Source organism: Cibotium barometz, chromosome 2 (assembly GCF_041138505.1).
Source record: "Cibotium barometz isolate CiBa-2024 chromosome 2, ASM4113850v1, whole genome shotgun sequence".
Classification (NCBI taxonomy): Eukaryota; Viridiplantae; Streptophyta; class Polypodiopsida; order Cyatheales; family Cibotiaceae; genus Cibotium; species Cibotium barometz.
In genome coordinates this window covers 42,233,407-42,260,236 of record NC_141047.1, presented here as the reverse complement: position 1 = coordinate 42,260,236, position 26,830 = coordinate 42,233,407, and the positions used below count along the sequence as shown (strand labels likewise).

General features: G+C 45.8%; 1 protein-coding gene across 1 annotated transcript in view; it reads right to left on the bottom strand.

Annotated features, from left to right (window-relative positions):
• Nucleotide 1: 1 nt before the first annotated feature.
• The window catches only part of LOC147641092 (folate receptor family protein), a 43,037-nt gene continuing 16,208 nt past the window's right edge, over nt 2-26,830 (bottom strand). The window contains exon 5 of the mRNA XM_086817981.1: nt 2-354. Within this exon, the coding sequence (XP_086674107.1) occupies nt 198-354 (157 nt within the window). The 3' untranslated portion in view covers nt 2-197. The remainder of the gene's footprint in view (nt 355-26,830) is intronic.

Sequence of the window (26,830 nt, the reverse complement as noted above, 5' to 3'; positions counted from 1 at the left end):
CTCAAAAGGTTCAGAAAGGTCAACCATTACTACTCAAGAGTGCAGCTTACAGATGAGTCTGACTAGCTCTCATTTTGGAGTCTAGATAATGAAGTTAAAGATTACAAAGCACACGTGTCCTTTCTATGAGAATGGTAGGGAGAGTTCTTGCCTGAATTATAGTTGACAAAAAAAAGTCCACAACTTTGTGCCAAACCTCAAGCTTTCTTTCTATTCTTTTTGTCGGTTACATGTATGGCTGCTTGTTGTTTAGACCTTGCCTCCTGCACTATGGCCGCTTGTTGTTTAGACCTTGCCTCCTGCACTAGGCGAAGCATAGCTCCTTTCTTCCGCTGAGAGCTCAAACTCTGTCGCCTGCATAAACAAGACTCTTGTTTTGGATAAGATGATGCAGAAAACTTAGCATTGATTAGATGGGGGACATTATTTGCAAAAACATCTTCAACACTGAGCATGAAAGTTTACTCACAAATATGAAATAAAATCTCAGTTGATTTGTCCCATAAGCAGGGGGGTGTGAAGGAGCCCTAATACTAATGCTTTTTGAAATGAATAAAAAACCTCCTATTTTCTCATTTAGTTATGTCCAATGTTCCTTCCACTTTTTCTCATTTTCTTAGTTTGGCCATTTAAGTTCATCCACAGTTGTACATTTTTTTTATCACGTGGGTTGGAGGGTCATTCTACCTTGCCTCACTCCTCCCCCCTTCTCCCCTCATCACACATCTTCCCTCCCTTCCACCCCCACTCGTCTACCCTGCTTCCACCACCCCACCCCATGCCACCGCCCAGCTTCTTCCCTCCACCACACTTCACAATCCCCACATCCCACACTTTCCCCCGTTCAAACCCCTCACCCCTCCCAACCCCCTCTTTCCTTGGCCCTTTGTCTCTTCAACACCATGCCCTTACTGTCCCACAATCTGCAGCAAAAAAATCGCCATTCACATCCATCTTATTGCAGTGTCACCGCCCAAACTGCTTGTTTCGAGTAGCCCTTGTTGGTCACATCGCCCAGAAACATGCACTTCGCCCAGCATTGTTGCTGCCACTAATATGACTACCAGCTCAATCCTACGCCCCAGGTTACCACTGCTGCTGTTGCTCTGCTGCCCTCACGATGCAGCATTAGCCATTTCCACACCTGCATGTGTGCACCATGCCCCTTTTCCACCATCACCCTGCTACATAGGCCCATTTAGCCATCCATGTGGTTGCCAGCCATTCCTAAGTGGGATGTCCGGAGTCTGTCCCTAAACACTGGCAGCTGCCGTGTAGCTAGCTCAGAACATGGAGATGAAGTACACTGTGGCAAACCCAAGCAAGCCCAAGGTTCAAACCCCAAGACCAACCCACCTAGGGCAGCAAAATCCACAGGGAGGGTAACAAGAACCAGGGTCAAGGGTCTTCCCACCTCAGCCCAGTCATCCAGCTCCAGTGGTGCCAAGTCCAAGAGGGATCAACCTCAGTTGGCCCCGGACAGAAGGCCAAGCTTGTCCAAGAAGGCTCAACCTCAGTTGACCCCCGAACAGAAGGCCAGTCAAGGCATCCAGGGCATAACTAGTGGGAAGTTGTCTGTGCTGGAAGTGACACAGTACCACAAAGATAACAGATGTTTCTTGAGCCATTCATTCAGTGGGACACTCCAAGCACCAGTGTCCTAAGAAGGCCCAGGCTGTCACCAATTGGCCGACCATTTGGTCCATCTCCAGTTTTTGCGTCTCGTTCACTTGAGGCCAGGCCGGTGTCTCATGTGAAGAGGCCAGTATTTTTGCTGACATGGACGGGAGCCAGACTGGTGCCACCCGTGTGTTAGCAGGATGGTGTCGTATGGACGGGAGCCAGACCAGTGCCACCCGTGTATGACCTGGACTGTGTTCGATCCATGGGACTATCACGCCATGGAAGAGCCAGTATTCGTGCCGTGTTTTGCCTATGGGACTGTCACACCATAGGGAGACTCGTGCCTGGAACTGTGTCTTACCTATGGGACTGTCACTCCATAGGAAGACCAGGTTTTTATGTTTTTATGTCGTGCCAGTTTTGTGCCGACAGATATTTTGTACTTGTTCCATGAACGGGAGATATGTCCATGTTACTATTTGCACATGCGCACATATTTTGCATGTTTGAAACTGTTTTTGTATGACATGTATTTGTGTGTTTGCCTGCTTGACGTGTTACTTACTGAGCGGGGACGCCTGCCAGTGAGTCGTGAAGTCTGCTGTGTATTCTGACGAGTTTTAGTGCATGTGAACAGGTGGTAAGTATGTTGCACATGTAGCTTTTAATTTCTTATTCTAACCCTTTATTTTATAAGGTTAGGTGTTCACACTTATTTAAAAGTGGGCACCCCCTTTGGGGCCAAGGTGGGGAGCCCCACTTTTAAGTGAGTGTGGGGGTGGGCATGGTCACCTACCCCCACTAGTCCCCCTTCATGCATGCGTGGGAAATCTCTAGTTGTATCTTCACTTTAATTTTATTAAAAGAGACTCCCTTCTTCAAGCATGGAGCCATCGCTTCTATCTGGCGTTTGTTCATCACCCGATTCTCCTTCCACGTGAAGACCAAGAAATCGTCACCTACGCTTCTGCTCCTACAGCAACCAGGCGCATGCTTTTACCTCTCCTGCTGGCGATTGCATCTCAGGCTGCTGGCTGTCTCTCTGAATAACCAGGTGCATGCTCCTACCCCTCCTGCAGGTGACTGTTTCCTCCAATAGGCGGCTGCCTCCCCAGCACAGCGGCTGCTTTTCCTCCATACTGGTGGCTGCGCCTGTTTTCCAGCAGGCTGCTCTGCCTACATAGAGGCGGCTGCCACCACCTGAAGGCTACGCCTCAGCTCTGCTCCAGCCGGCTGCTCCTCCAGGCCATCTCCTCTTTAGGCTACAGCCAGACGGCTGTGCACTGCAGCCAAGCGTTATTGGACTACACACTGAGGCGACTTCCAAATTGCTTCCCCAGGCGGCTGTGTATCCATCACCATCAGGCTGTGCTCCAGCAGGCGGCTGTCTACAGCTATCTCTTGGTTTTTCTACCTTGAAAGTGGTGGTACATCCTCTCCACTGGTGTTTTACAAGGAGACTTCGCATCACCTGGGTGATTTCATCATACTACGAGTATGGGTTTTCTATCAACCATCTACAAGTAAGTGATTTTCAGATTTGAATAAAGTATTTTATGTTTAAATCTCATAAAGGATTCATCCCGCTCGGCCAACACCCGTTCGGTGCCGGGTTGTCCAAGCTATATTGGCGAACCTCGGTCCAAAGGTGCTGAGATCGGGAGAGCCAGGCGTTAGTACGAGAGCGCCTGTTTGTGCGTGGTCTCGAACACCAGTGAGGCGCTCTCCGCGGAGTCCAGTGAAAGCACAGGACCGTAGAGATTGGACCACACTAGTGGTCGTTCTGCTTCGAGCTTCTACATCGAAATTCGAGCCTACTTGTTTGGTACTGTTTTCATATGTACATGGACATTATCTGGTTCTTGGAACCCATGGAGCATTGTATTCATTAAATACTCCCAATAAATATATCATATATTGAGGGGGGGTCGGCCCGTTCCGGCCCCAGTGCTGGTGTCCATCTTTCCATTTCATTTCATTTAAATTTCAAGTTGTTTTAAGTTGTCCATTTCAAATTTGTGGTTTTAAAGTTGTGCTATTAAGCGTGTGGGTGTCCAACGGAGTCTCTCCCACTTGACGGGATTGGTTTCATTGGTATCAGAGCACGGTTGTTTCCCTCTTCCTAGTGGGGAAACGAACCTGTGTACTGGACATCCCGCTTTTAGCAAACTTTGAACACAATGGACAGCCAAGGCAACCCTTTGGAAGTACCAAATTCGAGGGGTCCATCTAGTGCTTCTCGTGGGTCTGATGCCCTGCGTGGTAGGCACAAGCCCCTTGAAAGGGTTATGGATAGTGAATCCAAGGGTCAACTGTCTCCAGGGAAGACAGTTATGCTTGAACAAGAGCCTGATGCTATGAGGGCTGAAATGGAACATATGAGAAAACTTTTGCAGGCTCAAGAGCAAGAATTAAAGTTTTTACATGAAGATCCCCATCTACAAAGTGCTATTGAAGCCAAGAAGGCTGATGCTATGGTTGATGTAACCTTTGAATCAATGGCTCGTGAAGTGGGCAAGAAACCAAGGGAGTTGGCACTTGCCTATCTCCTTCGCAAAGGTGATATCAAAGAGGGGGATGACGGAGAGCTGAAATTCAGAAATCCACCTCGTTTGAAGCATAGAGATCCCGCATCCCAAAGGCTGAAATCTTTTATGCAAAAGGAAGAGGTGACTGTCACCTCTCGACATGCATCTTCTCCCCAAGGCACTAAGCCTGACAGATATATGTATGCCAGTGCTCATGGAGGGCATGAAAGTCACATGAATGCAAGATATGTATCTCATGGTGACAGGTCTACTTCCAGAAAAATTTTGCCTTCTGAGTTGTCTCATGGAGAGACCATGCCATATGCAGGTAAGTCACATGCATCTGAGTTTCGAGTTCGTGGAGCACATGCCACCGTGCCCCATGAAGCTTCTATGATGGCCCATGGAGCCCATGCAGACAGGGCTACCCCGTTGGATAAGGAGAAAAGAAAAAGAGAGGACCATGAGCCTCATTCCAAGAAGCTCAAGGAATTCAAAGCAGGTGATAAATCTGTCAAATTTGATGTCTTTCATGGTGAACATGATGCTTCTAAGGTGTTAGCGTTTGTGGCACAGTTCGACATTGCTTTTAGCGATGAGGATTTCACAGAAAAATCAAAGGTGCGCCATGCTAGCATGTTTTTGAAAGGGACTGCTGCCCATTGGTGGATCACTGAAAAGATCACCAAGGATCCCATCTCTACTTGGAAGGAATTCAAAGATAGATTTTATGCTCAGTTCTTGCCACCCAATGCAGAGCAAACTCTCACTCAAAAGTGGGACAGGCTGGAACAAAAAGACAATGAGAGTGTGCAACAGTATGTTAACAAATTTTGGAAAGTGTTGCTGGAAGTGACTCCCTTCATGCAAATCACAGAGGATGAAAGAAAGAGGAAGTTTCGTTCTGGACTGCAACCAGCATATAGATCGGGTATTGAATTGCACCCGAAACATACGTTGCAACAACTCACAGCTTCTGCCCTTGCTACGGAGCAATTGGTGCTCAAAATCAAGCAGGATCAAGGAGGTTCCAAGGGGAAGGACAAGGTTGTCCCAAATCAGCAAAAGGGTGGACAGCCACCTAAAAAGAACTTCCGGGAGCCCTACAAGGGTGGTAAAGCTGAAAATAACACATCTAAAGAACAGGGCCCAAGGAAGAACAAATTTGGATTAACCCCGGAGCAAAGAGAGCAATATGCCAAGGATGGAAAATGCTTTTCTTGTGGTAGCAAAGACCACATGTTTCGGCAATGCCCAGATCGCAAATCAAAGCACGAGGATAAGCACACCAAAGCTAATGTACATGCAGTTCCTGATGTGCAAGGAAATACACGTCATGATGCAAAAGAGCATATGGTTTGCAAGGCTTGGGGGCAAATCAAGGATCAGCCCGCACTCTTCATGTTTGATGACTGTGCAACTGACAATTTCATCTCTATGCAAATGGCAGCTGCATTGGGTATTGAGGTTGAAAACATGGGACCTCAGATTGAAGCCGAAGCTGCATTTATTGGTAAAGAGGTGCAGGTTACCCCTTTGATAGGGAAGTTGCGTATCCATATTCAGGGCTACCTTGATAATGAGCATTTCCTAGTTGCTCCACTGAATGGATGTGATGTATTGTTGGACAAGCCGTGGCACCATAGGCTTGAGCCCCACAAAGACTACAAGTCCAATATGATTTCTTTTATGCATAAAGGCCGCATGCATTTTATTGATGCTGGCAAAGAAGGGGATTCCATCCCAGTTGTATCACACATCCAAATTAATAAAGCAATGAAAAAGAGTCTTTCAGCGTACTTGGTTTTTGTGTGTGATAGTCTTGTGCCAAATCATCAAAATGTGGATGCTATGTCTAATGATAGGCTGAATTTTCTTAATGCATTCAACGATTGTTTTGCTGACTCATTGCCAGGTGAATTACCTCCCCAAAGGCCCGAAGATCACCGTATAGATCTTGTGCCAGGTAGTTCTCCACCTAACAAACCCGCATACCGAGTGAGTGCTACACAACAAGAAGAAATTATGAAGCAGGTAAACGAGCTTTTAGAGAAAGGTTTGGTTCAGCCCAGTTCCTCACCTTACTGCTCTCCTGTGCTTCTTGTTCAAAAGAAGGATGGATCATTCCGTATGTGTGTGGACTATAGAGCTTTGAACAAGCTTACCATCAAGAACAGATTTCCTATTCCACGTATTGATGATATCTTGGATAAGCTTGATGGCTCAGCTTGCTTTAGCAGACTTGATTTGAAGAGTGGTTATCACCAGATACGCGTGGTGCCACAAGATGTCCATAAGACTGCATTCAGGACAGCCTTCGGATTATATGCATTCTTGGTAATGCCTTTTGGTCTCACCAATGCTCCTGCTACTTTTAATCGTATGATGGATAGGATATTCCGACCCCATCGCAAGTTTACAGGAGTCTTCTTTGATGATATCTTGGTTTTCTCCAAGAATGAGCAGGAACACAGAACTCATTTGGTCACAGTGTTCCAAGAGTTGCGGAAGCATAAACTTTTCGTCAATGCCAAGAAAAGTGAGTTTTTCCTTTCAGAGATTCATTATCTGGGTCATATTGTTTCCAAAGATGGAGTTACAATGGATCCTGCAAAGATAGAGACTATTCGGAATTGGCCCGAATTGCAAAACGTACATCAAGTACGTAGTTTTCTGGGATTATGTTCGTACTACAGGCGTTTCATAAGGCATTTTGCTATGATTGCCACTCCTCTACATGATCTCACGAAGAAGAAAACTGCTTTCAAATGGACTTCAAAGGAACAGGATGCTTTCTTGCAGCTCAAGCATGCGATCATATGTGGTCCACTATTGATTGTTCCTGACTTGCACAAGTCATTCGTGGTTGAATGTGATGCTTGTGGTGATTGCATAGGAGCTGTCCTAAATCAAGAAGGGCATGCAATTGCATACGAGAGCTGTCGTTTGCATGATGCTGAGCTTCATATGGATATCTATGAGAAAGAGCTCTTGGCTGTAATTCACGCCTTAAAGATTTGGAAACACTACCTTCTTGGGGCTGAATTTGTAGTCAAGACAGATCATCAAAGCTTGAGATACTTTCTATCTCAAACTAAGCTTTCAGAGAAGCAGATGAGAATGGCAAATTTTCTTTCCATGTTTCATTTTCAGATTGTGCATACTCCAGGAAAGAAAAATGTCGTGGCCGATGCACTATCTAGGAGGCCTTATGTTGCTGCAGTCTCAGTGGCCTCTCATGGAGATCTATCTGCTATGAGAGATTTGTATCATTTGGATGCTGATTTTTGCCATATATGGACTGATTTGATGGCTGGTCATTCACATGCCTCTTATGTTATCAATGAGGGTTATCTCATGAAGGATAATTGCCTATGTGTGGTGAAGGATTTGCGTCCAAAGGTTATGGACGAATGTCACGCTCCACCTTATGCTGGTCATAGAGGTATTATGCCTACTACTCGCATGATTCAGAGGTATTTCTTTTGGCCAAGCATGCGTAAAGACATTGAGGCTTATGTGCGTGCATGTATTACTTGCCAAAAGGTGAAATTTGACAGGCAAAAACCTCCAGGTTTGCTTCAGCCATTGCCTATTCCCTCGCAACCTTGGGAAAGTATCACGATGGATTTTATTATGGATTTGCCTAGATCCCAGCATGGGAATGATGCTATTTGGACTATTGTGGACAGGTTTAGCAAGCAAGCTCATTTCTTGCCCGTCAAGAAAACCATTAAAGCTGATCATATGGTAAAGCTTTTTCTTGTTAATATTTTCAAGCATCATGGTATGCCTAAATCCATTGTTGGGGATAGAGATCCCAGGACTACAAGCCTATTTTGGAGGGCTTTGTTTGATAATATGGGTACTAAGCTTGAGTTTTCATCAGCTTATCATCCCCAAACGGATGGCCAAAGTGAAGCTGCAAATTCAGCCGTGTTGGATTTGTTGAAGTGTTATGTGGCAGATCAAAAGAGTGCATGGGAGAAGTATCTTCCACTTGTTGAGTTTGCCTACAACCATACGATCCATGCTTCCACAGGCAAGGCTCCGTTTGAGATTATTTATGGCAGAGTGGTCTTGCCACCCATCCTTCGAACAAAGGATGAGATATTTGCAGCTGATGAATATGTTCGTGACTTGGATGTTGCCTTTGCTCAGGTGCGGACAGCCATTGCAAGATCTCAGGATAAGCATAAAATGGCTGCTGACAAGCATAGAAGGGACATGGAAGTCAAAGAGGGTGATTGGGTATTGCTGAAATTTGAGAAGGCTAGGCTTCGGAAGAGGCCAGGACGAGAAGGATCATATCCTAAGCTTTCTCCTCGCTATTATGGACCCTTCAAGGTGATTCAGAAGATCAATGAAGTGTCCTACAGGCTTGCTTTACCTAGTCATTGGAAGATTCACAATGCTTTTCATGTGAGTCTATTTCAGAAATATGTGGGGCCAGATCCTGATGAGCCTGTCACAGAAGATCCACCAGAGATTGAAGAGCTTGAGGAGATCCTCCAGCCAGAACAGATTGTTTTTCACAAGGAGAGAAAGCTACCTGCAGGAAAGCTTTCCAGAAGATACCTTGTGAAGTTTAAGAATTATTTGCCTATTGATGCCAAATGGGTAAATGAGGATTATTTTGCAGATTATCCGCAATTGTTGCAGGCATATCTTGAGGCTTTTCAGTTGAGGTCAACTCTTTAGAAGCCCGGGGGGATGTCACCAATTGGCCGACCATTTGGTCCATCTCCAGTTTTTGCGTCTCGTTCACTTGAGGCCACGCCGGTGTCTCATGTGAAGAGGCCAGTATTTTTGCTGACATGGACGGGAGCCAGACTGGTGCCACCCGTGTGTTAGCAGGATGGTGTCGTATGGACGGGAGCCAGACCAGTGCCACCCGTGTATAACCTGGACTGTGTTCGATCCATGGGACTGTCACGCCATGGAAGAGCCAGTATTCGTGCCGTGTTTTGTCTATGGGACTGTCACACCATAGGGAGACTCGTGCCTGGAACTGTGTCTTACCTATGGGACTGTCACTCCATAGGAAGACCAGGTTTTTATGTTTTTATGTCGTGCCAGTTTTGTGCCCACAGATATTTTGTACTTGTTCCATGAACGGGAGATATGTCCATGTTACTATTTGCACATGCACACATATTTTGCATGTTTGAAACTGTTTTCGCATGACATGTATTTGTGTGTTTGCCTGCTTGACGTGTTACTTACTGAGCGGGGACGCCTGCCAGTGAGTCGTGAAGTCTGCTCTGTATTCTCATGAGTTTTAGTGCATGTGAACAGGTGGTAAGTATGTTGCACATGTAGCTTTTAATTTCTTATTCTAACCCTTTATTTTATAAGGTTAGGTGTTCACACTTATTTAAAAGTGGGCACCCCCTTTGGGCACCCACTTTGGGGCCAAGGTGGGGAGCCCCACTTTTAAGTGAGTGTGGGGGTGGGCATGGTCACCTACCCCCACTAGTCCCCCTTTATGCATGCGTGGGAAATCTCTAGTTGTATCTTCACTTTAATTTTATTAAAAGAGACTCCCTTCTTCAAGCATGGAGCCATCGCTTCTATCTGGCGTTTGTTCATCACCCGATTCTCCTTCCACATGAAGACCAAGAAATCGTCACCTACGCTTCTGCTCCTACAGCAACCAGGCGCATGCTTTTACCTCTACTGCTGGCGACTCCATCTCAGGCTGCTGACTGTCTCTCTGAATAACCAGGCGCATGCTCCTACCCTCCTGCAGGTGACTGTTTCCTCCAATAGGCGGCTGCCTCCACAGCACAGCGGCTGCTTTTCCTCCATACTGGTGGCTGCGCCTGTTTTCCAGCAGGCTGCTCTGCCTACATAGAGGCGGCTGCCACCACCTGAAGGCTACGCCTCAGCTCTGCTCCAGCCGGCTACTCCTCCAGGCCATCTCCTCTTCAGGCTACAGCCAGACGGCTGTGCACTGCAGCCAAGCGTTATTGGACTACACACTGAGGCGACTTCCAAATTGCTTCCCCAGGCGGCTGTGTATCCATCACCATCAGGCTGTGCTCCAGCAGGCGGCTGTCTACAGCTATCTCTTGGTTTTTCTACCTTGAAAGTGTTGGTACATCCTCTCCACTGGTGTTTTACAAGGAGACTTCGCATCACCTGGGTGATTTCATCATACTACGAGTATGGGTTTTCTATCAACCATCTACAAGTAAGTGATTTTCAGATTTGAATAAAGTATTTTATGTTTAAATCTCATAAAGGATTCATCCCGCTCGGCCCGTTCGGTGCCGGGTTGTCCAAGCTATATTGGCGAACCTCGGTCCAAAGGTGCTGAGATCGGGAGAGCCAGGCGTTAGTACGAGAGCGCCTGTTTGTGCGTGGTCTCGGAACACCAGTGAGGCGCTCTCCGCGGAGTCCAGTGAAAGCACAGAGATTGGACCACACTAGTGGTCGTTCTGCTTCGAGCTTCTACATCGAAATTCGAGCCTACTTGTTTGGTACTGTTTTCATATGTACATGGACATTATCTGGTTCTTGGAACCCATGGAGCATTGTATTCATTAAATACTCCCAATAAATATATCATATATTGAGGGGGGGGGTCGGCCCGTTCCGGCCCCAGTGCTGGTGTCCATCTTTCCATTTCATTTCATTTAAATTTCAAGTTGTTTTAAGTTGTCCATTTCAAATTTGTGGTTTTAAAGTTGTGCTATTAAGCGTGTGGGTGTCCAACGGAGTCTTTCCCACTTGACGGGATCGGTTTCACAGGCCACTCCTCCAGCTAGAACAAGTGGCCACTACCCCAGCAGCTCAGGCCACTCTAATTGTGGGCATACTCATCAGTGACCTACACCAAAGCTTACTCCAGGCAAGAACAAGTGGCCACTACCCCAACAGCTCACGCCACTCTAATTGTGGGCATACTCATCAGTGACCTACACCCAAGCTTACTCTAGGCAAGAAGGCCAAGGAAAAAAAAGTTGATGACATGAAAACAACAAGCTCTATATCAACAAGAGGAAGTCTAAATTCTTTCTATATATATACCTAGATGAATCCAGGAACATGCCCAAATTCACCTTTTAGGAACGTGCATGTTATATACTCATGGTAGTCAACCCACAAGACTATATAACTATCAACTCCATTATGCATAGTATGGACTAGATAGTACGACATCCCCACTAACGTCACCAGTGCCCAATAGTGGGTGTAGAACTCTATATCAAGATATGCTCTCACACACACACTCCACACACACACACACACACACACACATAAGAGCATATATTCACACAAAAGCCTTCATACTCAGTTTCCGTCAAACCTCCGAAGATGTAGGGCAAACTCAGCCGTAATGAAGTCTAGCACTAGGGGAAGTAGCAAATAGAAAGAATTAGTACGTAGTTGATAGGGTAAATGCACCGCTAAAGATAGAAAGAATAAGCACAATATCAACTGGCCGCAACTCGGACGAAAAATTCACAATGTGAAATCTGCATGTCCGCTAATACGGCTGAATTATATACCTAGATGAATCCAGGAACATGCCCAAATTCACCTTTTAGGAACATGCATGTTATATACTCATGGTAGTCAACCCACAAGACTATAACTATCAACTCCATTATGCATAGTATGGACTAGATACTACGACATCCCCACTAACGTCATCAGTGCCCGATAGTGGGTATAGTACTCTGTATCAAGATATGCTCTCACTCTGTCAAAACTTACGACTCTGTTCTTTTGTGGGTATCTGTCAAGCATATATGATCCACATAGGCCATTTTTTTAACCTCTTGGTAGCTCTCACAAACTAAGGGAGTCAAGAACCAACGCAAGATCGCAAGCTTTTCAGACCCTCAAGAAAGCTTTAGTAGAGGCACCTTGTCTAGCACTCACCTCTTGGGATGATCCGTTCACAGTCATTACCAACACACGTAATATCGCTCTAAGAGCTATTTAATAGCAAAATGGACACCCAATAGTTTACATGAGTGTAAGCATAGTGGTTGAGTACTTTAGGTACGGGGCGGTATGGTACGAGTACGTAAAGTACACATCAAGATGAGTACTTTAAGTGTGTGTGTGTGTGTGTGTGTGTGTGTGTGTGTGTGTGTATATATATATATATATATATATATATATATAGTAAAATAAGGAATATCTAGCGTCTATACAAAAATAGCACGAAAGAAAATGGTAATGCTAAAATGAAAACTAATCTATTATGAAACCGATCCCGTCAAGTGGGAATAGACTCCGTTGGACACCCACACACGTAATAGCACAACTTGATACCACAATTTGAAATGGACAACTTAATAACAACTTGAAATTGAAATGAAATGAAATGAGATAGATGGACACCAGCATTGGGGCCGGAACGGGCCGACCCCCCCCTCAATATATGATATATTTATTGGGAGTATTTAACAAATATAATGCTCCATGGGTTCCAAGAACCAGATAATGTCCATGTACAAATGAATACAGTACCAAACAAAAGGCTCGAAGTCGACGTTCGAAGTAGAACGACCACTTGCGTGGTTCAATCTCTACGGTCCTGTGCTTTCGCTGGACTCCGCGGAGAGTGCCCCACTGGTGTTCCAAGACCACGCACAAACAGGCGCTCTCGTACTAACGCCAGGCTCTCCCGATCTCAGCACCTTTGGACCGTGGTTCTCCGAGAGCTTGGACTACCCGGCACCGAACGGGTGTTTCCGTGGAGAGAATCCCTTATCAGATTTATCACCAAGTACTTTACTTAAAATCTAAAAATTCACTTACTTGTGGATGGTAGATGGAAGACCAAAATTCATGGTGTCAGTATGCAGTTACTTGAGAGAGACACCAAGATGTAGCCACTTGAAGAAGGAAGACGCCGCCTATGGAAAGGAAGTGCAACCTCTTGCAAAAAGGAGATGGAGTAGCCGCCTTAGGAGAGGTATCGCCTGGCTGTAGGAATACAGCTACCAACTGAGGAGCAGCAGCCACGCATGGAAGGTACAGTCGCCTGAGGGAGAAGAAGCAGGTTTGTAAACAGGGTACAGCCATCGCCTGTAGAATAGGAGAAGTCTATTGTGGACAGCCGCCTGCAGGAGCACAGCCATGTAGCCTGCACAGTCTACATGGAGGATGGAACACAGCCTAAAGGGAAAGGCCGCCTGCTGCTAGTGTACATTGACTGGCTGCAGTGGTCAGTTAGGGCTCAGCCACTGCCAGTATGCAGAAACGCAGATGACTGGAGAACAAGCGCACAACTGCCTGCAGAGAAAGCAGCGAAACCCGCTATGGTTGACAGCATGCGCAGCCTGCTGGAGTGGCAGCCAGTCGCCTGCAAAGGAGGAGCGCAGCCAATTCAGCAACCGGCTGGGAGCAGAAGCGTAAAGATGGTTGCCGGATTGATGATGAAAACGATCGACGGTATAGATGGTGGAAACGATCGCTGATGTGTCTACGATGGAGGTGGTGGCTTCTTTTTATAAAAATTAGAGTGGAGTAAGACAAATAGATTTGGGCTGGCTCCCCACGTTTGCATGTGGGCGGCCAGTTCTATGGTGGGTTGGGTAGGTGACCATGCACCCACCCCCACACACACACAAGTCAAGTGTGGCTCCCCACCTTGGCCCCTAAGTGGGTGCCCACTTTTAAGTGAGTGTGAACAAATAACCTTATAAAATAAAAGGTTAGAAATTAAACTATTAAACCAACATGTGCAATATACTTACCACCTGTTCACATGCACCAAAACTCGTCAGAAGACAGAGCAAACTTCACAACTCACTGGCAGGCGTCCCCGCTCAGTAAGTGACACGTCAAACAGGCAAACACAAAAATACAAGTCATGCGAAAACGGTTTAAAACATGCAAAACATGAGTGCATGTGCAAATAGTATCATGGACATATTTCCCGTTCATGGAACAAGTACAAAATATCTGTCGGCACAAAAATGGAACGACGTAAAACATAAATCCTGGTCTTCCTATGGAGTGACAGTCCCATAGGTAAGACAGTTCCAATCACGAGCCTCCCTATGGAGTGACAATCCCATAGGTAAGACACGGCACGAATACTAGCTCTTCCATGACGTGACAATCCCATGGGTCGAACACAATCCAGGTCATACACGGGTGGCACCAGTCTGGCTCCCGTCCATACGACACCATCCTGCTAACACACGGGTGACACCAGTCTGGCTCCCGTCCATGCCAGCAAAATACTGGCCTCTTCACATGAGACACCGACCTAGCCTCAAGAACGAGAGACAAAAATTGGAGATGGACCAAATGGTCGGCCAATTGGTGGCATCCCCCCGGGCTTCTAAAGAGTTGTCCTCAACTGAAAAGCCTCAAGATATGCCTGCAACAACGAGTGTGGGTAATCAACAAAATAATCCTCATTTACTCACTTTGCATCAATAGGCAAATAATTTTTAAACTTCACAAGGTATCTCCTGGAAAGCTTTCCTGCAGGTAGCTTTCGCTCCTTGTGAAAAACAATCTGTTCTGGCTGGAGGATCTTCTCAAGCTCATCAATCTCGGGCGTATCTTCTGTAATTGACAGGCTCGTCAGGATCTAGCCCCACATATTTCCGAAATAGACTCACATGAAAAGCATTGTGAATCTTCTAGTGACTAGGTAAAGTAAGCCTGTATGACACTTCATTGATCTTCTAAATCACCTTGAAGGGTCCATAATAGCGAGGAGAAAGCTTAGGATATGATCCTTCTCGTCCTGGCCTCTTCCGAAGCCTGGCCTTCTCAAATTTCAGCAAAACCCAATCACCTTCTTTGACTTCCATGTCCCTTCTATGCTTGTCAGCAGCCATTTTATACTTATCTTGAGACCTTGTAATGGCTGTCCGCACCTGACCAAAGGCTACATCCAAATCACGAACATATTCATCAGCTGCAAAAATCTCATCCTTTGTACGAAGAATAGGTGGCAATACCACTCTGCCATAGATAATCTCAAAGGAAGCCTTTCCCGTGGAGGCAAGGATTGTATTGTTGTAGGCAAACTCAACAAGTGGAAGATACTTCTCCCATGCAGTCTTTTGATCTGCCACATAACACTTCAATAAATCCAACACAGCTGAATTTGCAACTTCACTTTGGCCATCCGTTTGGGGATGATATGCTGATGAAAACTCAAGTTTAGTACCCATATTATCAAATAAAGCCCTCCAAAAGAGGCTTGTAGTCCTGGGATCTCTATCCCCAACAATGGATTTAGGTATACCATGATGCTTGAAAATATTAGCAAGAAAAAGCTTTACCATATGATCAGCTTTAATGGTTTTCTTGACAGGCAAGAAATGAGCTTGCTTGCTAAACCTGTCCACAATGGTCCAAATAGTATCATTCCCATGCTGGGATCTAGGCAAGTCCATAATAAAATCCATATTAATACTTTCCCAAGGTTGCGAGGGAATAGGCAATGGCTGAAGCAAACTTGGAGGTTTTTGCCTGTCAAATTTCACCTTTTGGCAAGTAATACATGCACGCACATAAGCCTCAATGTCTTTACGCATGGTTGGCCAAAAGAAATATCTCTGAATCATGCATGTAATAGGCATGATACCTCTATGACCAGCACAAGGTGAAGCGTGACATTCCTCCATAACCTTTGGACGCAAATCCTTCACCACACATAGGCAATTATCCTTCATAAGATAACCCTCGTTGATAACATAAGAGGCATGTGAATGACCAGTCATCAAATCAGTCCATATATGGCAAAAATCAGCATCCAAATGATACAATTCTCGCATAGCAGATAAGTCGCCATGAGAGGCCACTGAGACTGTAGCTACATAAGGCCTCCTGGATAAAGCATCGGCCACCACATTGTTCTTTCCCGGAGTATGCACAATCTGAAAATGAAACATGGAAAGAAAGTTTGCCATTCTCATCTGCTTCTCCGAAAGCTTTGTCTGAGATAGAAAGTATCTCAAGCTTTGATGATCTGTCTTGACTACAAATTCAGCCCTAAGAAGATAATATTTCCATATCTTTAAGGCATGAGTTACAGCCAAAAGCTCTTTCTCATAGATATCCATATGAAGCTCAGCATCATGCAAACGACGGCTCTCGTATGCAACGGCATGCCCTTCTTGATTTAGGACAGCTCCTATACAATCACCTGCGTGGATTTCAAAAAACGATACGCCCAGTATTTTTTTAATAAAAATAAAAGAATTGGTCTTTTGTGCAAGAGCACTCTAGCTCCACTTATTCTTTTTCTTCTTTCTCCAAGTTTATTATTCCAGTTCATAAAGAGTTTTAAGTGTGATTAAGTGTGCTCATTGTCCGTCAAGTTTCTGAAGGCCAATTTCAAGGTTCCATTGCCGGGATTAATCGTCAACTTTTTCAAGGGGCGAGCCTGTGGTCGACACATTTAATTCTATGGCTGGAACTAGTGTGGAGATGAAGGATTTATCTTCGGAAGAGGACGACTACTTCGATGAAGATGAGGAAAGCGAGCAAGAAGGCGATGAAGGATTTATCTTCGGAAGAGGACGACTACTTCGATGAAGATGAGGAAAGCGAGCAAGAAATACCTTCTTATATGCCAGAAGCTGAAGATTATGATGCCACCTATGAAGCAAAGATGCAAAGTTTGATGGAGGGATCATAGTAACATGGGACGGGGAACGTAACGGGGAACGGGAACGGGGACGGGGATTCCTGGGAACCGGGATGGGGAACGGGGGACGGCATGGGACGGCATACAAAATATGCAATTTTAAGTAAGCACTCATTTAAGAAACTTAACAATACTAAAACAAAGTCACTTTACACTTCCAAAGCATCAATTTTAAGTCATACTAGCAAAAAAAAAAATGGGTGTTACAAAAAGGAGATCGGGCACCCAAGACCCAGTCGCCAAAGGCTAGCTTTCTATACCTGGACAACTAGTCACGGATCTTCCGCCTAACATTTGGGTCAGGCACAAGTCGAGTCAAGACAAGTCTCCATAGCTTGCTCACCTCTGCGTCACTTTCTTGCCCTTTACCCTGAAACTCAGGGTCCACCACATAGGCTGCTGCATGCAAAGGAGAGGAGTAGGAGTTCCACCTACGCACACATAGGACACGGATCTCCTCGCACCTATCCTCATCTAGCTCCAAATCCCTCAGCTTCTCTATCATGCTGTCCATAGCCTCATATACCTTGCCGATGCATGGCTTCATACCATCCACAAGCCTCATCAAGTGGACAATAGGTTGAACCATAGCATCAATGCACTTCACTTTTTTCCAAAAATCAAGGCTCTCTGCTTTTTCCTTACATAGAGCTCCTGTCTCAGTGGAAGCCAATGGTGAAGAAGTGAACTCATCATCACTAATCAACAACTGTCTCAATGCACCACTACACTCTTTCTGTCACCAACCTCGACATTTCCCAGTCTGAAAGGGATCTAGTGGACTCTAGGATGTTTAAATATTTGGAAAGTACAAGCTTTGGGAATGGGGGATTATCCTAGAATACAAAGGACCACACTCCTAAAATTGAGCAGAGTTGCTATTTTTGGCCCGACTCCGATGGAAATTCTGTTCGTGTCATTACATCTGGAATTGAGCAGATACCAAGAGTTGGCGAAGTGCCTATGACAGAATGTCTACCAATTGGGATATTTTTAGAGATAAAGTTTATGGAAGGACCCATCTCTTAGATTGGGACATGTGGCAAGGAGGTGGACCAAAGTGAGACAAGTGGCCTGACACTTGTTAGAAAGAGGATCAAAGTGAGACAAGTGGCCTCACACTTGTCACTTCAGCTATTGTGTGGCTCTCCACTTGTCATTGTAGCCTTCTCTTGCCATTTTAGCTCACGGGAGGCCCAAATCTATAAATTGGAGCCCTCTCTCTTCATTAATAGAGGCTCTCTTGCTGCACACTAGCCTTCTACCACCGTTACAGGCTGCCCTAATGATGGCTACTCTCTTTCTCTCTCTCTCTCTTGAAGGCTGCCCATGAAGAATACCGGCTGTTGGGGACTGTTGTGGAGGCTTCCAACGCGAAGAAATACTAAAGGCAAGGGTATTTAATCATTTATTATGATTTCTAGCCATTGTACTTGTTGTACCAGCATTTGTACTTGCTATACTTGTTGTACCAGTCCTTGTATTGGCTGTACCAGCTTCTGTACTTGCTGTACCACCCATTGTACTTGTTGTACCAGCTTGCTGTACTTGCTGTACCAGCCACCGCACTGGCTGTACCAACCACTGTACCTGCCCTTGTACTACCTGTACCAGCTTTTGTACTTGTTGTACCACCCATTGTACCGGCTGTACCAACTTCTGTACTTGCTATACCAACCACCGTACCGACTGTACTAGCCACTGTACCGGCTGTACCAGCCATTGTACCTGTTGTACCGGCTGAATGGAGAGTTGTACTTGTTGTACCCTTTCTATTGCATGAAGACCCGTGGTTTTTGGGGAAGAATCAGTACCCACACGGAGGTATATGGATTATATTGTTGGCTCGGCATTTCTACAGCCTATGTTCCGGCTTGGTTGCCTCGTGTTGGGCTGTGTTATGGCATTTGTATTTGGATAATCCGGCATCTCCCGTGGGGAGAGTAAGGCCCTCAAAGCTTGTACATGATATTATTCTCCTTGGGTAATAAAATACTCCAAGGGGGGGGGTCGGCCCATTCCGGCCTCTATGCGGTGTCACACGTGCAAGCTCCATTTTCAGCATTTGTGGATGTTTTGTCAAGCTTTATGTTTTATGCAAAGTGATGATGGATATGTGTTAAGGTTGTGGCCATGTTTAAGTGTTTTAACATGCATTGATGGTATCAACAAGTGTGTAAAAGGCCCTAGTCCCCCCGGGCACCCGCCGCGAGTTACATTGGTATCAGAGAAAAGGCTTTCTTGGAAGCGGAGACTTCCTTCTATCAATAAGGAAGAGAAAAGATCTCAAGTGGGGACCACACTTACCATCATTGCTGTTAAGCATGGCCAGCCGCTTCATAGCTTATGAAGCAAGAGCATGAGTAGTAGACAACTTGTTGATCTAAGGATTTATGAATTCACAGAATTTTATCGTGGAAGTGTGAAGTTGGCTTTATGTGCACACGTTTAGCACTCTTTCCATATGGATATTGTGGATTATATTATCAAGCTTACAGGCAAGCTATATGGAGATATATCTCAGGATATCTTAAGGATATGGTGACGAGATATTTCTTTTGGCTTCATGACCAACCTGGCAAAGAAAAGCTAAGTATACTTTGAGTTTGCAAAGTTGGTGCTTTGGCTATTTACTATGAAGTGTTTTTGATGTTCACTAACCCTTGTATACCTATGCAAGGAGAAAAGTGTTTTTGTTTGCCTTGAGATGGTTTCAGGGAAACATTGTTTATGGCTCCCTTTAATGGGATGAATTCTTTTCATGGCACCCTTTATTGGGATGGATTATATCCATGGAGATTTCTTTCTTGGACGAGATTTATATAGATATTGGGCTTCACAAGCAATTTCTATGGACGAATCTATCCGAGTTTATAGAGAAGAAATCTTTGGATATCTCATGGATATGATGCTTTTATGGATAAAGTCCACCTCTACTCCAAGGTGTGTGTGGCACCCTTTATTGGGATGGATTATATCCATGGAGATTTCTTTCTTGGACGAGATTTATATAGATATTGGGCTTCACAAGCAATTTCTATGGACGAATCTATCCGAGTTTATAGAGAAGAAATCTTTGGATATCTCATGGATATGATGCTTTAATGGATAAAGTCCACCTCTACTCCAAGGTGTGTGGTTAGCACGGAGTATGTGGTAAGAGTTATGGTATACAAGGATTATGAGGTCTATGGATTCCTGGACTTCTTTTCTAGGGATTTGGATCCATCCTCAGGTTTAGGGATTATGTTTATGGCTCCCTTTTACTGGGATCAATTATTCTTTTTGGCTCCCTTTATTTGGGATGCATTGGACTTATGAAACTCATGATTACATACCCTATGTGGTGTTCTCTTGTCCTACGTGCTCTCTTGAAGATTGTTTCTACCATGTGAGGGTGGAACAATAGAGAGCAGATGGAAGGAAACATGGGCACTTCAAAGGGTAGTGACAAGCAAAACATACCCTGTGTAGTGTTCTCTTGTCCTACGTGCTCTCTTGAAGATTGTTTCTACCATGTGTGGGTGGAACAATAGAGAGCAGATGGAAGGGAACATGGGCACTTGAGAGGGTAGTGTGAGTTGGTGGCCGAAATGCCTACAAACTATTGGTGGCCGAAATGCCTATAAAATGTGTAGCAGAAATGCTTATGGAACACCAGGTTATCTATGCCTGCGAGTGATTGTTTTATCTTGTTACTTGAGCCCACCTCTCATCCAAGAAGTGTGGTCAGAGTACCAACACGGAGTGCAAGTGGTAAAGTGGACATGACGGGACATATCTATGCCAAGGATCATGTGGACCGATGCCTTATTGGCAGGAGACTTATTTTGTCTCGCCCATTTACTTGGGACATGAATTATGATATCTGGACTTATGGGACTGTTTTGTCTCGCCCATTTACTTGGGACATGGATTATGATATCTGGACTTATGGGACTGATTTAACTCGCCCATTTATTTGGGACATGATTATGATATCTAGACTTATGGGACTGTTTTTTGTCTCACCCATTTATCTTGGGACATGATTTTGATATTGGTATTATGGAGACTTATTTAGTCTCGCCCATTTCTTTGGGACATGGATTCTTCAGTTATATTGGATTTTTGAGACTGTCTCGTCTTGCCCAATCGATGGGACATGATTATATCTTGAATATATGGCTTGAAGCTTAAAGTTGCGGACAACTTTTAAGAAGTTGGGGAGGATGTCACCAGCCTCGACATTTCCCAGTCTGAAAGGGATCTAGTGGACTCCAGGATGTTTAAATATTTGGAAAGTACAAGCTTTGGGAATGGGGGATTATCCTAGAATACAAAGGACCACACTCCTAAAATTTAGCAGAGTTGCTATTTTTGGCCCGACTCCGATGGAAATTCTGTTCGCGTCATTACATCTGGAATTGAGCAGATACCAAGAGCAGATACCAAGAGTTGGCGAAGTGCCTATGACAGAATGTCTACCAATTGGGATATTTTTAGAGATAGTTTATGGAAGGACCCATCTCTTAGATTGGGACATGTGGCAAGGAGGTGGACCAAAGTGAGACAAGTGGCCTGACACTTGTTAGAAAGTGGATCAAAGTGAGACAAATGGCCTCACACTTGTCACTTCAGCTATTGTGTGGCTCTCCACTTGTCATTGTAGCCTTCTCTTGCCATTTTAGCTCATGGGAGGCCCAAATCTATAAATTGGAGCCCTCTCTCTTCATTAATAGAGGCTCTCTTGCTGCACACTAGCCTCTACCACCGTTACAGGCTGCCCTAATGATGGCTACTCTCTTTCTCTCTCTCTTGAAGGCTGCCCATGAAGAATACCGGCTGTTGGGGACTGTTTTGGAGGCTTCCAACGCGAAGAAATACTAAAGGCAAGGGTATTTAATCATTTATTATGATTTCTAGCCATTGTACTTGTACCAGCATTTGTACTTGCTGTACTTGTTGTACCAGCCCTTGTATTGGCTGTACCAGCTTCTGTACTTGCTATACCACCCATTGTACTTGCTGTACCAGCTTGCTGTACTTGCTATACCAACCACCGCACCAGCTGTACCAACCACTGTACCTGTTGTACCAGCCCTTGTACTACCTGTACCAGCTTTTGTACTTGTTGTACCACCCATTGTACCGGCTGTACCAGCTTCTGTACTTGCTGTACCAGCCACCGTACCGACTGTACCAGCCACTATACCTACTGTACCAGCCACTGTACCAGCTATACCAGCCATTGTACCTGTTGTACCGGCTGAATGGAGAGTTGTACTTGCTGTACCCTTTCTATTGCATGAAGACCCGTGGTTTTTGGGGAAGAATCAGTACCCACACAGAGGTATATGGGTTAGGCCCTAGTCCCCCGGGCACCCTCCGCGAGTTACGCTTTCAATCGGTGGAGCATCAAGAAGTTGTAGGCAAACCTCGTATCTGAGTATTTGAGGAGCTGACGGCTAGATTTTTTGGAGAATTCATGGCGTAGGAATTGATGGTTTGTGACAAATGTCACTATTTGGCTGCCCACTTGGATGATAGGCCAGATCCATGGCAAGTCCCCAATATCCTTCAAGAGATTATTTAAGCAATGTGCCATGCAAAATGACACGGTGATGTTGGGGTACATGCTCTCAATGATCGCTCTAGCTGCCTTGTTTGAAGCCTCCCCATCAGCAACAAAGCCCACAACTAGGTCTGGGCCAATGATCTCTATGCCACTAGCCCACTCTGTTGCTAGCACATCAGCACTCTTCCCGGTCCCAGAAGCATCATGTGAGGCGATGAAGTACATCTCACCGCGGGAATATGCAACAAGGCCATGGATGGACCTCGTCCGCGTATCACTCCATCCATCGGCTATCAGGGACACTCCATTCCTTGCCCATTGTCGCTTTGTGTTTTCTGTTGCTTGCTCCACAAGCCTCTTCTCCTTCTCTAGCAATGTGGTGCGCAAGGACTCCGATGATGGGGGTGTATAGTTTGGACCATACTCCCCTATCTTCTTCACCATGACCTTGAAGTAGTCCGATCTATCCACAAAAAATGAATAATTTAATAACCGATCAACTTCAAAGTTCAAAGTTCAAAGTTCAAGTAACTTGTAAGAGGAACATTGTAAAATGATAGATCTTAAGCTAGACATCTGAATTCTTGATTACCTGCTGGCAGTATGGAAAGCAATGTGGTCATGAAAGAAGAAGTGGGCTATGGCCGTATCCACCTCTTCCTTCTTCTTGGGGTCCCAACTACCCTCAAGAGTACTTTGCCGGCGTGAGTGTGTGGATGCGATCGGCATGGAGAAGGATGGCGTTGGGGCCCGTTCTTGTGGGGCGGGTGATGCACCCGCGGGTGCCGATGAAGTGGATGCCGAACCTTGGGATGGCCTCACTCGTGTTACGGGATCCACGGCCACATGCGGCACTCTCCTCCTTGAAAGCAAGGCCTCATGTGCGGCAACACGTTCAAGAAGCCTCCTTCTCGTCTCCAGTGTGACCTGATCACAAAATCGGACCTCATGACCGGCCTCATGCAAGAGGTGAGCTCTCACTTTATCCACCCCACCCGTTCATCTATATGGACATAGCTTGCAGGACCATGGGCGAGAGCCTCCTCCACTTCCGGGATGATCGGAGTTGACCTCTTTCCACCAAGACCAACCTTCGGTCCTCCTTCCTCTATTCGTATTGGCGCCGCCGGAACGAGGTGCGGGGGATGGTTGAAGGGAGCTAAAGAAGCTCAGCTGAAACAGTTAGGGTTTCATGTGGGAGACACACACAGAGAAGAAGGGAGAGAGAGAGAGAGACATGTGGGGATAAGTCAACTCACAAAGTATGAGTGTGTGACTCCCCTATCACACATGTATATTTGCTCTAGTGCACATAGTGCACTTAGTACATTAAAAGTACTAAGTGTACTATGTACTATAAAACTTATGGACTTGTACACACTATAAGGGTGGGCATAATGCCTTTACCCCAACAACCTCCCACTTAAAGGCAATGTGCCCTTAAGTGAAGGAAAAGAAAAAAAAATCAGCATGTACATGATAATATACAAGGCCATATCAAGGCTAAAACTGGCCTCATCCAATGCCCATCAAGTGTCTAGAATGAGCAAACCGCTCTGGAAGCAAACTCTTTGTCAACAGATCAGCCGGGTTGTCATCCGTATGAATCTTGACAAGCTGAATCAGCTTGTCCTCTATCACCTCTCTGATGAAGTGATACTTCACATCCACATGCTTCGTCTTTGCATGAAAGACAGGGTTCTTTGCCAACTGGATGGCACTCTGACTGTCACAATGCAACAATGGAATATCCCCTATATAACCCAAATCAACCACTAACCGAGATAGCCATAATGCCTCCTTGCAAGCCTCTGTGGCTGCAATATACTCGGCCTCTGTAGTAGATAAGGCAGTGCACTTCTGCATCCTGGATATCCATGACACAGCACCTCTTGTGAATGTAAACACATAACCAGTAGTACAGCCATACCAAAACTTGTTCAAAATTGTACCAAATCTGTACCAACAAGTACAGTAGCAATAAATGCTCTCCTGGCTGTCCAAATGAGTGAAAATCAGACCTTGACAGTCCTCACCACTGCATACAACAGTCCCGGACAGAAATTGGGCAAAAGCCCCTTGACTGCAAGTGGATTTCTGACGGTTCAAGGCATAAAAGTCTTCCCTGCTGCTTTGCCAAGCTCAACAAGCGCAGAATCTTGAAAAGCCCCTTGATTCAAGACCAATTTTTGATCATGAATGGTACATTAATGCACATGAAAGGCATCCAGAGTCTTCACAATGCTTCCCCTGGCCACATATACATCCAATACATAAAAGCCCCTTGATTTACTGGCACATTGAGTGCTTGACAGGCATCAACACATTGCCCAAAGCATCAAATGCCAGTGCTTGCATGCAAATCAACCCAATTGGCACAAAAGCCCTTTGATTTGCACTCCAATTTCCTGCAATTTAGCCCCGAATGTGAGATTGCTCACATCATACAGCATGTATAAATGCCCAATGGCACAATTACATCAAAAGTCCCAAATGTTAACACCCAATTTCTTGCCAATTGACCCGGAATGTGACCAATGTCACCCAATGTTGCCAATTGTGCTCAAATCTGAGCCATTAGGACTTGTACCTGCTCAATTGATGATAATGGACATGCAAATCCCAAAATTGAAGCAAATACCTCTGAAATTTCTGATTTCTGTTGCAGAAAAGGGGGGGGGCGTCATATTTGCTGACTCGTGTGCTGATGCTGCTGCTACTATGCAGGTACGGATGCTGTATTCGTGCAAGTGGGCGGTAGCGGAGGAGCTCTGAAAATTGCTGTGTACTGTTGTCTGAAAACTGCTGTAAGATTGCAGGTACAGTATCTGGATCAAGCCTCTGGCTGCTGGCAGTTGGAACACGTGCAAGGCGAGCAGGTGTCGAGTGGTGTGGCTACAGGTCGCCAGCTGCAAGAAATCGACGTTGGGCACACGTGCGCCATCATGGACAGTTTGAAACAGCAGTATCGTGGCGCAGTTTTAGCAGTCGAGTTAGCTGCTGCCAACGGTGTGGCTTGTGCGGTGAACAACCGTGTGTGTCACGGGCACTGGAGACAGCCTTGGTGGAGCGCTGTCGTGTGCAGGCGTTGGAGTCAGCCCAGAGAAGGCGACTGGGCAGAGGCCATGAACTGTGTTGTAGCCTATACTGCAGCCGTCTGGTGTGACCAGGTATTTCACAGTTGACAAAATAGTAGCGACGGATACTGCTGAGATAAAAACCCTAAAACCAAAGCTCTGATACCAGTTGAAGGGAGCTAAAGAAGCTCAGCTGAAACGGTTAGGGTTTCATGTGGGAGACACACACACAGAGAAGAAGGGAGAGAGAAAGAGAGAGACATGTGGGGATAAGTCAACTCACAAAGTATAAGTGTGTGACTCCCCTATCACACATGTATATTTGCTCTAGTGCACATAGTGCACTTAGTACATTAAAAGTACTAAGTGTACTATGTACTATAAAACTTATGGGCTTGTACACACTATAAGGGTGGGCATAATGCCTTTACCCCAACAATGGTCGCGATGAAGATGCCATGGAGGCAAGTGCCAAGGAGGCTTGAGCAATGGAGGTGAGTGTAGGAGAGAGATGTAGGAGAGGCTTGAGCAATGGAGGTGGGAGTAGGAGAGAGATGTAGGAGAGGCTTGCCAATGGAGAGGCTAGAGCAAGAGGTGAGTGTAGGAGAGCAACAAGACTACAAGTGACAACTTGAAATTACAACTTACCCAAGGTCCCAATGCCACTTGAGCCTTGAGGCTTGAGGAGAGCTAGAGCCTTGCTGGGTTGCCCAATGCCCACTTGAGTCTTGAGTCTTGAAAGTTGAGGAGTGTTGAGCCAATGAGCTTTCCACTTGAGCCTTGAGAGTTGAGGAACGTTGAGGCTTGAGCTTGAGCCTTGCTTGAGCCTTGAGGAGTGTTGCAAGTGCCAAGAGGCAAGAGCAAAGAGGCTAGAGCAAGTGCCAAGGAGGCCCGAGGTGAGTCTTGAAGACTTGAAGACTTGAAAGTTTCCTATAGCAAGTGCCAATGGGGGCTCTTCTTATGGCCATGGGCCAAGTGGGGAGGGCTGCTCAACGGCTAGGCGCCCAACGGCTACAGGGCGCCCAACGGTTACAGGGTGCAACGGCAGACTGGTCAACACTGCACAACGGTCAGCTGACCGTCCCGTCCCGTTTCGTCCCACACGAATCGCTGTCCCGCCGTCCCGGAATCGTCGTCCCCTTGTTACAGTGTGGGCTCACACGTCCCCTGTCCATTTTCGTTTTCCCGCACGTTATGGGACGGCATTCCCCCGTCCCAGGGGTCCGTCCCCCACATCCCCTATGACTATGGGAGGGATTAATGGAACTCGCAAAGGACTCACGATTCCCACAAAACTTCAAAGCTGATTCTAAACCACAAAAGCAGGGGTCTGAGAAGAAAGCTGCAAACAAACGAAACAAACATGACGGGGGTGCAGGCCTGACTCACCTCCCAACCTTGA